General features: G+C 56.8%; 2 protein-coding genes across 2 annotated transcripts in view; one reads left to right on the top strand and one right to left on the bottom strand.

The window, feature by feature from the left end:
- Positions 1-290: 290 nt before the first annotated feature.
- On the top strand, positions 291-8,061 carry CSUI_003206 (uncharacterized protein; the record flags this gene model as incomplete). Its single annotated transcript, XM_068063404.1, has 4 exons — positions 291-370; positions 1,287-2,077; positions 2,388-5,476; positions 6,346-8,061. Coding segments are annotated over 4 exons (4,431 nt in total), but the record flags the coding sequence as incomplete, so codon positions are not given.
- A 148-nt stretch (positions 8,062-8,209) lies between these two features.
- The window catches only part of CSUI_003205 (uncharacterized protein), a 7,605-nt gene continuing 3,552 nt past the window's right edge, over positions 8,210-12,262 (bottom strand). Inside the window, exon 4 of the mRNA XM_068063403.1 lies at positions 8,210-12,168. Coding sequence (XP_067924620.1) covers positions 10,550-12,168 — 1,619 coding nt within the window. The 3' untranslated portion in view covers positions 8,210-10,549. The remainder of the gene's footprint in view (positions 12,169-12,262) is intronic.

Raw genomic sequence — 12,262 nt, 5'->3', positions numbered from 1 at the left:
CTCCCCTAGCAAGTTGGTTGAACTTTTGCCGCTGAGGTTCGCCCTTTTGCGTGCTCTGTCCCCCGTTCCGCCGCTTGTTAGATTTGTACCCCCTGCCTCGTCTGGAAGGCCGGTCGGGATGCGCGCTGTTCTGGCGAAGTCTTCCCGCGCGTGGCATCGTTTGTTTGAATGCTAAGCGAACTGCTTGGTGCTCCTTGGTTGGTTACTTAGGAAACGACCCCTGAGACTTTGCTTGCTGTGCCGCAAGATTTTAGTCCTTCTCGGACTGCGGTGTCTGGTTTTCGGTCAGTTGCATTCAGGATGAAGAACGCGTGAGACCTACGTTCCGGAGTATCGTCCAACAGCTTCGGCTCCTTTGCAGTGCGGCGAAGTGAGTGTTGACTCAACTTCTTTCTGAAAATACTTGCTCAGTGTACGCTTTCTCTCTGCACCCCAGAGTTTGGAGAGCTCGCCATTGTTGCGGCGAGAACTACTGGGAAAAGTCCAAGCAGGATCAGCGACACAGTCCGATCAGTCTCTGCCGGAGAATCCACGCCCCACGTAACAAGCCCAAAGCCAGACGAGTGTGCTCACCAGGAAATAGCCTCTGCTGTTGTATGTGAAGTCGCACCGTTGAAAGTTATAAGTTTCGGTTCGTGGCTTGTCAGGTAGGGCCTTAGGGGTTTCTCTAGGTGAAGGGTAATACCCTTCCCTGAGCACCGTGTGAATGATGCGATGCCAGCCCTGTCGGGACGCTTTATCCTTCTCTAAAGGTTTCCTCAGGGCGCTTGGGACATTCCGTTCCGAGACGTGCGTGGCGTTACCAGCTCTTGCAACGTAACTGCGTTCGTGGCAGATGGTCGACCGTGAAGCGGAAACTGTTTGGATCTTGGTCCGAAGCCGGAGAATTTCACTCAGGAGCTACGATGCCTTAGGGTAGACGCCGAGCCTTGCGGTGCGCTGCATACGCGACGGCGCGTTTGGACTGCATGTCTAGGTATTCTCTTCGTGCAAGGAAGGTTTACCAAGTGAAACTCGACTTTGCCACAATCCTAGCTCTCCCAGCAAAAGATTCGTTTGTAGGAGCAGGGTTGACCAAGCCGCAGTTGACTCGGAGGCAAGAACGTGTTGTCTCCGTTCATCGTACGCGGTTTCAACGTGCGATAAGATGCGCGCCCCCGTCTCAGCGACATGTGTCAGTTTTATTATTTTCGGAGTCACTGTCGATCAAACAGACCGAACTCTGTTCTGAGCTCTGACAGGCCCAAGTGAAGCGGGCGAGCCTGGTGCTGTCCGTGAGTGTTCAGAATCCTGCCAGGGCCTTCTCCGGCCTTGGGACGGGTCATCGCGGCGGCGCTGGCGGGGGACAGAGGGAGAGCAAGGGTCGCGCCGGCTCCCGACGTGGAGCGTGGTCCGTGTACCAAGGAGAAGGGCGAGGAAGCAGAGGACTGGCATCCACCGGCGATCGCTGACGACAAGGGGCGCACTGAGCAACAGGAAGGGTCGGCCGTCCCGAAGCCGCCCGGCCAGGTGACAGGAATTAGCCGAGGAGACTGTGGGGGACCACCGGTCGGTCAGCAGGACGATCCTCAAGTCCTTGGACAGCTTCAGAATATCAGCCCGGGCGTGAATAACCAAACTCGGAGTAGGGACTCAGAATCATACGAGCATGTGCGTCAGGAGTCCAAGCAGGCTTCATTGAGGCACCACGCGGAGAGCGTGGGGCGTGCAGTAGTTGCAGTAGAAGGAGTGCAGTTCCTGCGTTTTGCTCCAGAGGCGGAGAGAGAGCACGCGGGTCTACGGTCGTATGGAAGACAAAGCAATGTGTTTCGAAAGACACAGTCGCCCTGCCCGGGAGTGCATTCAACGTCCCAAGGAAACCAGCGAGGGCGCGAAGAGGGGGCCAGCACTGGACGTGTTCGAGAGCACCCACTCTCAGAACGGTGTTCGCGTCTTTTCCCGGTGGACTCTGGAGAGAGCGCGACACGTCCTGGTTTCTGGCAAGAAGTGCGCACAGTGTCTGCGGAGAATCCGTCAGTTGACCAGAGCGGGCTCCCAACAGACACAGCTGACAGAGAGAAAGCGAGACAGCACCTAGGTGAGTTTGACCAGGTTCGTGCGCAGGAGTTGAAGCGGGTCTCCCAAGAGAATATCCTGGGGACTAGGCTGTGCTGAGGCGTTATTCTATGAATGGTGTGTCAGCTGCCTGAAACGGATAAACTGCATATAAAACAGGAACTGGGCGTAGTCGCGAACTACGTCCAGGTCCTCTTTCATGTGCAGGCGACGACAGCTATTCCAAAATTGAGCACTAGGTCATTACATTCTTCCTGCCCTTCACGGTGGCTTTCTTTTTCCTTCTTTCGCGTAGAGTGGAGCGCTACTGTTTGCTGCCTGCGTTATTGTAGGCGCCGCTTCTCGCAGAGAGACGTATGTCGGAGACGAGACGGACTCTGCTGGTCGCGGTGGCCGGCATCAGGGCGTCAGTGCAGGTCTGTCAGATGAACCCTCAGTCCAAGGGCCGACTGTCACGAACTGTGCTCACTTTGATGAAACGCCGCGTGGCGACCCACCCGCGTTCCCAGGTGCCTCAGCCACTTCTCCGGTTTCGCCCGCGGTCTATGTGGGAAAATGTATCGTGTCGTTCAAAAAGGTGCATGAAGCTACCGAGTTGCCTCCCGGCGGCGAAAGCGAGAACAGTTTCGTAGCTGTAGATTCGCGGTCTTCGAACACGACGAGGGAGAACCACTTAGGCAAGACGAAAACGGAGATTTGGCAGTGTCAAGGCCGTGAATGTGCAGCACAGACCTTCAGCGTGAAATCCGCAGGCCACGCAGTGGTTCAGAATGGAAGTGAGAAGTCACGTTTGTGTTTCAGTGGTCTTGCTTCCGGTTCCCACGGGCTGTCGACAGGTGAAGAAGTCGGGCAAAATTCCGATCTGTTCGGCCATGTGAAGAGGACGCCAGCGTGTAGCACCGGTCCCGGGGTGTTGGGCAGTAGTTCCGCAACTACAGCTGAGCAGATGAAGCAGTCGACAGGCAGCAGCACAACCGGTCCTCGATGTCAGAGGGCGGCTCCACAGGGCCGCATGAAGACAACTACAAGGGAGTGGCGCCGGCAGGTGCACGGCGCTGTGTCTTCGCAGAGCACAGGAAACTGTGCATCATCTCTGTTACAACAAGAAGCCAAAGTGGAGAACCCCACACAGAGGCATGTCGTGGGACAGAGCGTGGTGAATCCCCCGGCGGTGTTCTTTGGCCAGGAGCTGAACACTCCTGAGACGATGCGTTCGGAGAGAGCCGACGTTGGTGCGCGCGGTGATACGATGGGCGAGTGCTGGAGGCTTTCAGCAGCGTGTTTGGCCACTCGCGGCTGGGCGGATGTGGTGTCTGGCAGTGTGGCAGTTCCGACTCCGACCTACCCTGCGGCGGGCGTCGTCCACTTGTCTTCGGTGTCATCCTCGATGCGAGGAAACGTGGACAAGATAGTACAAGATGTGTTATATGCCCCCAACAACAGCGCCCCCAGCAACGCTTGTGGGACGCGCTGTGGCGGCCGAATGAAGTGTGCTGGAGACAGTGTAACGGCTACGTTTTCCGCTCCCTACCACTCGGAAGACGCGTTTGCAGGCGGTGCCTCCAGGCCTGCAGCATCTACGCAAAAGACGCCCTCGCGCATTCCCATTCATGATTCCCTAGTGCACCCGGCCAGATCACCAGGACAGTCTCCTTGCTCTCTGCACAGCGGCGCGGACACTGATTCCGTTCAACGTCTTGCTTATCGTGGTTGGTCAACACCATTCTACGACACCGGTACAGGAGTTTATGAGCAGTGCGGAAGCAGTGCTACGCGACCTGCAGGGGGTACACTATCAGGCGAACGAAAAACTGGAACTCAAACACAGGTTAGCTCGGAGGTGGACGGCGCGGCAGGAGAGACTGTGGGACCGGACGTTGTCACTACAGGCAGAACAGCCCGTTTTGGTAAAGCACCTGAACGGCGATCCGTGCCCACAGGGCTACATTATGACGCTACAGCTCGGCTGAATGCTTTTCCGTGCAACGACTCCCCGTCCGCTTCCCACTGGGAGGGGCCACTCGCCGAGGCAGATCAGGCGCAGCGGGATGGAGGCCGGAAACAGGTCCGCAGGCAAGACGGCCAGTGGCAGTTCTGGATGCTGGACCGTCCCCACGGTCTCCTCGGGGTGGCCGGTCTTCCACCGCACGACCATGCAAATCAGCTGCAGCATCCATTCGAATCGGGAGAGTTATGCTCGTCAGGGCCCCGCCTGCTGGACGGCCAACGTCCCCAGCAGGGTGTCGAAAGTCAGTTCGTGGACGCCACGGACGCAGAAGTGGAGAGCTGTTCTCTTAGGACTTCATCAGTTTCTTCGATTGTCAGGCGACATGGCCCCGACGGCGAGTCAGCTGGAGGCGGCAATAGCATTGCGAGCACTGCGGCGACCACTCCGCCACGTGTCGACAGTAGCATGATCGTGTTCGGCGATCGTGACAGCGTCGGACTGCAAGACAATAGTCAGCAAGGAAATCCGGCGTCTGAGAGAACCGGGACAAGGCGAACAACGAGCAACGACACGGCCTCCACTGATGTGCTGAAGCGCCACGCAGATTTCCTCGGTGATGCAGGTGGTTGCGTGTTGTCTGGGACTAGCATTCCCGCGTCTCTTACTTCATGTGGTCTGAGACATAACAAGAAATCCTGTGTCATGGGACGCTCAGAGCCGAGGAGCGTATCGCTGCGTGAGCCGCAGATTACTCGCTCGCGGTCTTTAGTCGCTGTTTCGGAGACGTCACGGTCTTTGCGCTCAGCAAGTGTACTGGAGACGACTAGCTCTCATAGCTTGACGGAGCTGCTCGGGGCGAAGCCGACTAGCCGAAAAGCTGAACTCCCTCGCGGGGTCTTGGAGCGGGAGGCTGGTAGGGGTGCTGAGAACAGAAGCCACTCCTCGCTACCAGAGAGGCGCGCGGATCATGGCTCGGTACAGGGGGATGGCGTTGGGGTACTGCGGGAGGCGCATCGTCAGCAGAAGCGACAGTCGTTTTGGGCTGAAATAGTTAGCCGCCTACCGTTCGTCTCAGGTCTCGTGTCATCGGACGACGGGAAAGAAACTTCAAGGGGCGTCGATCGAACTCAGCAGCTCCCACTGGCAAGTACCGACCCTAAGGTGGGCAGGAACAAAGCTGAGGGACTCGAAGAGTCGCGCAGCGCACAGAGTTGGGAGTTCATTGTTGGCCGGGTGGCCTGCGACGGCACGTGCGCGACTGCTGGAAGCGCGGCAGTTCTGGGGCGGTCTCTCAGCCGCCAGTCCGGGGCGCGGAAAGCGGCTGAAGGCTGTTTCGACCGAGCAGGCGGACGTACAGGAAGCCGCGGTGGAAGCCAAGCACCGTGTGCATCAGGCCACGGTGACTGCTGGGAAGAACAGGGGCCGAAACAGCGGCAAGACTCGTACCAGCGCAACACAGAGTGCGGTGAAGAGGTAAGAGAACAATGCGACAGGGCACAGCTGTTTCTCCTCGGATGTACTAATGAGGCCGGGTGAAATCGCGATACACAGTACCATTGTGTTCTCTTAATAAATGCCAGACATATATGCTCCTCGTCTTGAAGCTAACTGCCAGTATTTGCCGAGCTGTCCGACAGGTGCCTGCGTATATCCATCTGTAAGAACAACTGGCTGCGCCGAGGGACGCCTGCAGACCTGTTGCGCACATCTATATAGGGCCACGAGTGAGCGGCGTTCCAAGAGCTGTGAAGCTATATGTGTCTTGTTACTGGTTTTGCGACTCTGTCGGTGCCTCCCCCCATCCATGCGCCGCTTTCTCAAGGGGACGGTAGAGGCCAACTTTCAGTCTCTCCCATCCAGAGGTAAGCCCTCGCCGAAGAAAGTGTGCCGCTATTCATGCGCCCTGAGCTTCTTTCCTGCGTTGTACCGAGCCTCGGTGGTCACTGTCTCTATGTGTACTTAATATCCCCGAGCAGCGATGCGGAGGATTCCTGTTAAAGGGTGGCAGTGCGACACCGTCAGAGGCAAACTTAGATTGTTCGCTTGGCAGCGGTTGTGTGTTGGACAGATGATGATGGCGTTGAAGTTAGCCACCTGATTTTAGGAGTCTCATCTGATCTGCCGAAGAAGCTGGCGGAGTAGGGGCGTTATAGTTCCGACGTGATTAAATTCCGGCGCATCGGCCGGATTCTGCCCTTGCTGAGCGGAGTCCGCGCCGCGCTTCATCATGCGTATTGTTCAGATTCTCTCGTAGCGGCTACGCTCGGGTGTGTGGACGGGTATACTGACTTGCATGATTATCAGGGCAGCTTTTCACGGTTGCTGTCCTGCAACATCCGCAGGCAATTTTGTCAGTTCGGCTCTCCCATTGCCACACAAAGCAACTGAACCAACTGAACGTACATTCTCCTGCCTCCACACAGCGAAACTGGTTCGCCGTTGTCCACGGGTTGTCGGAAAACGCGGTGTCAACAGCCCAGCAGACCTCACCGGGGTCCCGGTTGTCAACTTCGGGGCAATCGCACGGTCAGCGATCTGAGAGAATTGGAGTCTCTCATCGCCGTCGACTGAGAACGAAGCAGCGGTCGTCTGATGAACATCTATGCCAGCCATCCGCCGCTGGCTGTGACAACATAGCAGGACAGGGCTCAGCCGGTATCATGCAGCAGAGTTTAGACGCTGCGCAGTTCATCCGGGCCGGCCCAGGCTCAACAACACCGGCCTCTGACGAGGGTAGTGAAGGGGCAAGCCATTGTGGACACCAGCGCGCGGCGTGGGCCGCCGAGGCGAGGAGATTCTTCGGAAGTGCTTAGAGGGGGCGTCTGATCATCTGCCTTTTTCCTTGTACCGCCGTGGGGTTTACCGCGGCGATGAAGATTTTCGTTTGGATAAATCAGGGGTGCACTGTTGCGCTCGCCAAGTAAGAGGGGCTGCGCAGGCGCAATGGTGTCGGCGTAAGGATCTAGGATGCGACTGGGAAGAGTAGACTGAAGGGAAGGAAGAGTCGGAGACCTCACCGAAGCAACAAAGAGCAAGGCACTCGTACCGAGACATCACTTGTCGCAGCAGCGCGGACAACACCCCCGTGCCTGGTACTTTTTACCGAGGCACACAAATGCGGGGACCCTCTTCGGAAGGTGCTAGTGCCGTGTGGCCCTATAGTTTTTCGTTAAGAATACGCTTCTACGCTGTGAGCCACACTTTGATGCCTGTAGAGGTGGGTAGAGTGTAGTCGTGTTTCAGGTATATGAGACAATCGTCCCGGCCAGAACACTGCACGGAGCTTGCGATCCTTTTATGGAGGCGCACAGATCGGGTTCCCGCTGAACGACGCCTGGGGTCCACTGTGAGGTGCTGGTCCGAGGAGACTCGAGTCGCGACTTTGTACGGTAAGTCGTGCTTAACCCCTGAAACAAATTTCCCCGATTTCGTCTGTGGGAGGGCGGTCTACCCCGGGGCGTTTATTTAAGTATAAATCGGTGTAGCTGGCAGCATCTCGTGAATGAGACTGCCTGCAGGCTCCTGAGTAGCACTTCTGCAGAGAGTCTGAAACGCGGGTCTTCTGTGCTCCGGCGTTGGCGGAGCAGCACCTTCTTACGTCATGTCTGTGGCGCCGTGGGTTCGATGTACCCGCGGCTGTTGTTTGAGGGAGGGTGAGGAACAGCTTGGCTGGTGGTTTACAATGTATTTTCAGTTCGTTCCTTGTTCCGGATGGCACTCTTGTTTCAGCACCGCCCGGTGCTGCAGCTTGTCTGCCGTAAACAGAATCCAACCGTTGAAGTAATTGACTTCCCAGCCACACAGGCGCGCGCTTTCGTTCCGAGGATATACTTGCGTGTGTGGCAAAGAGAATGTAACGTTACAGTAGTGGCTCAGTGCGCCTCGCGCTTCGACCTCGTTCCGCTCGGCGGTCGAAGCTTTGTGCATGATCAGCCGTGAACATCAAACCCTGGGACAGTGTGTCAAGGGGTAACGCGCGCGGCTTTCAAGGGAAGGAAACTGTTGCGGCGCATCGGGGCCGATCGCCGCATGCTCTCTTTGTATAGCGTCAAACGGTTGTTGACGAAGCTTGGAAAGCACGTCGACCCCTGGGTAATTGCATCCACAGTCAGTGGTGCACCAGAGTTAAATGGCTTCTATATACAAAAAAAGTATAAGAACTCTGCAGTAGCTTGTTAGCATGCCTGTCGTCAGTTCCAACCTTGTGGGTGTTTGACTCGACGATCTGAAGCACCTTCACCTAAACCGTAAAGGAAATAAACCAGACTAAAACACGGGAGCAGGCGAAGTGACAGATTAGCAAATGTGTAGTAGGCACGGACAGAGCCTTTGATAGAGTAGCAGTCCAGTCTTACGATGATTCGGACAGAAACCGATAAGAAACGATCGCACCCTACCAGGTTACAGACGATCTAGAATAATTACAGGCGAACGTCTAAAGAAGAAAATGAATGCCCATCGTACACGCGGGCACTGTATTCTGCCGAGCTGTAGACTCGAGTCTGCTGCTAGTCTCTAGGACTACCATCAGCTCTCAAACAGAATCAGCCGGAGTCCCACGCACCCCCTAACTTTCACAGGTTGGCAACACGTTGGTCGCCCCGCGGACAGGCTGTGACGCTTTCGAAAGCGGGCCGAGCTAACGGCTCTACCGGCTACGGGTTAACGTAAATTGCAGTCGCCACGAGGACTAGCCTCGCCTTGAACAGCAGCACACAGCTGGAACAGCTGTCAAAGCAAAAGCAAGATTGAACGGGTCAAGTCTGCTTAGGCGCGACGTTACAACGGCGAAGCGTCGCTCGCAGTTCCGTCGTATGCGTGGTGCCAGTGGTCCTCGCGTTCCTTCCAGTACTCCAAAAGAGCTCCGACATCCAGAAGAAACTGTAGCTGACGAACTTGCACTTCGGCGTCATACCCTAAACCCTGCAGGCGCGCCGAGTCCTCAACGACCGAAAGCTCTACAAAACGAAACCAGGCTCCAGTTTCCGTCGCCGCCAGCTGCTACACGAACAGACGCCTCATCCTAGGCTGTCCGATTGTTCGAGTGTGTAACTTTACCTTGATATGGTGTAGTCAGGGGCGGCTCGGTCTCCCGTCGCAACTGCTGTCCATGGGTGTTTCGCCTGAGGTTCTTTCTTCCGATGTAACTGCTTGTCCCTGTCCCCCTTTACGACGTGGTGGACCGGACACAACTTAATTCTCGGAGGCGCCAGTGCCTTTCGGTTGCCCACTTCTGCGTCGCTCCGTCTGTAGGGCCGTAGCACCCAAGCAGTGCCGGTGGGGTATCTCCCCCCGCCCACGCACATGACCTTAACACTGAGTAATATTCCCAGGAAGCGTACAAAAAAAGCAGCGTGGCAAAGAAGGGGTCAAAGCATCGCCGATGACTTCCGCAGGAGGGATACACGGCACAGCACGCCGACTCCACCCGCCACGCCGAATGCCGAGTCCACCCTTACCCGCACACTCAGGCGAAACGCTCAACCGTCTCCGGCCTGAGCTTAGCCCAGGCAGAAAGATACCAGTAGAGAATCTAGCATTATAAGAGGAACGCGAAGCAAAAACGGACTCAGGGATAAACGGTGGCAACGATAAAAAAGCATCTACCCGAACCCGACTCGCCCCCTCCGCCACACTAAACAACGGACACTAAGAGCATCGCACGTCCTCATTTCGTGCTAGCCTTGCAGTGGAAGTCTTGGCCAATCTGAGACAACGCCAGCGGGCGTCATCCTGACTACACCAAACCAGGACCATCCATAGGTTCGGGGCTTGAGCAAAATTGCCCCCACCCGGTCCTAGAGGTACTGAAGAGAGGTGAATCGGCTTCCGCGAATGCCGTGAATCTCTCCGAGCCTTTGCACTGCCGGAACTGATGTATCACATTCATCGATCTTTGCTACCGAGTTGCCATCGGAGGGGTGAGCGCGACCGCACTCGGCGGCGAAGCTCCCTGCGCAAGTTCAAGCTATACAAGGGCCTTTTCAGGTACTAACGGCGTATGGCTGCGGGGGTGAAACAAACAAGTAGTGTCAAATGTCTCGATGCGACAAGCTCGGCGCTCGGCGGTCGTGCGAAGACCAGACTAACCAGGAACATCCAGTCGAGAAGACAGCGGGAAAAAACAACACTTAACACAATGCTTTCTCTAGTCAGGAGCCCGGATCGGGTTCATAACCTCACGGGATGACTGGTGAAGACACGCCAAGTTCAGAGTCTCGCAGCCACTGGTATGCGCTCGTATCCCGGAAACTGCCTGCCCTTTCAAAGATGCATTCGGGCAGGTCAGTTTCTGCGTGCTTCGGTGAAGCCTTAACTCTGACCGTGAAGTGAGTGCCGACCGGTGTTTTCCGTCGAAGCACCGAATATGCCATACGAACCGGGTGCAGCAAGAACTTTAAAAAGATGGAGCCAGGAAAGCGCTTTGACGACGAGTACGCGAGCCGTCCATCTGCTCTTTCCTGAAACTAGAAAGCTGGACACCTGCTGTCTGCCTATGCGACGAACTCCCATCACATAACTGACGGAGCTTGGACTGTTCGTTTTTCAAGCCAGAAAGTCTTGGTACTTCAATTGTCGCAGCGGCCGGAGCGACATCTGCACTCGCCGACGAGCGGAAGGCAGGTGGACACGGTCGTTTCGATAAGTGATCCCTACCCTGGCGTCCTTGAAACACCTTCTCTTTACTGCCAAACTTAAGTTCGCTTGAGAAGCTCCAATAGCAAGTCGTACGTCGCAGGAGGGTGTGCCTGTGGTCGTCTTCTTCGCATCATACAACTCCTCCGCTCCCGTTGTGCTTTCATTGAACCGAAGCTCTTCGTCGTCAGAACCGCTCCACTCTGCTCCATCACCACAGTACCCACTATCTTCCGCAGTGCTCTCCTCCCAAAGGCTCCTAGGTAGCGCCTCACGTTGAAACGTTCTCGGTCGACATCTTTGAAAGCCGCGTAACCTCGACCGTGCGTTCCTGAAGAGAAACAGTCTACTCAACGGTATAGCACCGTGGTCGCCGCGTTGCTCTGATTCCGTCCAGTCAGCTGCATAAGCAGCCGCGGCCAAGAGAGGGCGACACTTTGGCGCTTCCTCTTGGCCGCACTGATCCAGGACGACCTTCCGCCGACGCCCTGCAACGCTGCTCTTACTTTGCTGCGGCGGCACTGCGTCTTCGTCAAACTCTCGCGTCATCCACCTCTGGACGCTCAACGGACTCGACACGGTGCTGGCCGGTGTGCTCCTGTCCGTCCACTTCACCCGTTCACCGTTCCTGCTGCGCTCGGTTTGCCGGACAGAGACTCCCCTAGCTCGATGTCTCTTCCACAGTGCCCGATCACAGTTGTCACGCGCGGTGCCCGCACGACCCGTGGCTTCCTCGGTTTCGCCAGCACAACTGTATCTACTCTCACTAGGCCCCTGAGAATACCCGTCCTTTTGAAGAACATGGCACTGCACATCCCGCTGAAAACGTGTCTGCTCGGCTTCCTCCAGCCGACGGAGTCGTATCTCGCGTATCATAGCAAACTTCTTTCTGAGCCTCCTGCGTCGGGCTCGGTGTCCTGCGTGTTCTTTGACCTCGTTTGCCTCCCTAGCAGGCCCAAAACCAAGTGTCCCTAAAAGCAGCATCGCCTGCATCTTCACTGTCCGCAGACTCAAAAACTCCTCGCCCTCACCCTCCACGTCACCCCCTTCGTCAAAAGGACTTACTTCTCCGCCCTCCCCCGCTCCACCATCTTCAGCTAAGTCCGCGGCGCCATACGCGGCTCCGCCCGCTGCCGGGGCCATAGGTGGTGGAATCAGTTTCGATGGAACGTTGGCGCGCGCGGTCGATGTCGTCTCCGTGACGTGGTGTGTCGTGATACCTCCCTTAGTTTCCGCAACGTCCTGAATGACTCGTATCGACTTCACACCCTCCTGGCCGCCCCCTGGCTGCGCATATACATGCTGAACACTGGACGGGCCCATCCCGTGAGGTGCTCCTCCTGCAGCTGCTGTGCCTGCGTCGCCACTGACCTCAGGGCCCTCCAACGAAGATGGCCCTCCGTGACTGCCGCCGTAAGCAGTACCTCCGGCGCCTGCGCCTCCATGGCCACCGCCTGCGTACCCACCGCCTCCATGGCCACCACCTCCGTAAGTCCCAGCTGCGTAGCCACCACCTCCATGGCCACCACCTGCGTAACCACCGCCTCCGTAACCTCCGTACCCGCCGCCTCCATAACCCCCATACCCGCCACCGCCATGGCCCCCATACCCGCCGCCTCCATA

Source organism: Cystoisospora suis (assembly GCF_002600585.1).
Source record: "Cystoisospora suis strain Wien I chromosome Unknown contig_1404, whole genome shotgun sequence".
Taxonomy (NCBI): domain Eukaryota; phylum Apicomplexa; class Conoidasida; order Eucoccidiorida; family Sarcocystidae; genus Cystoisospora; species Cystoisospora suis.
This window is presented reverse-complemented; position numbering and strand designations above follow the sequence as displayed.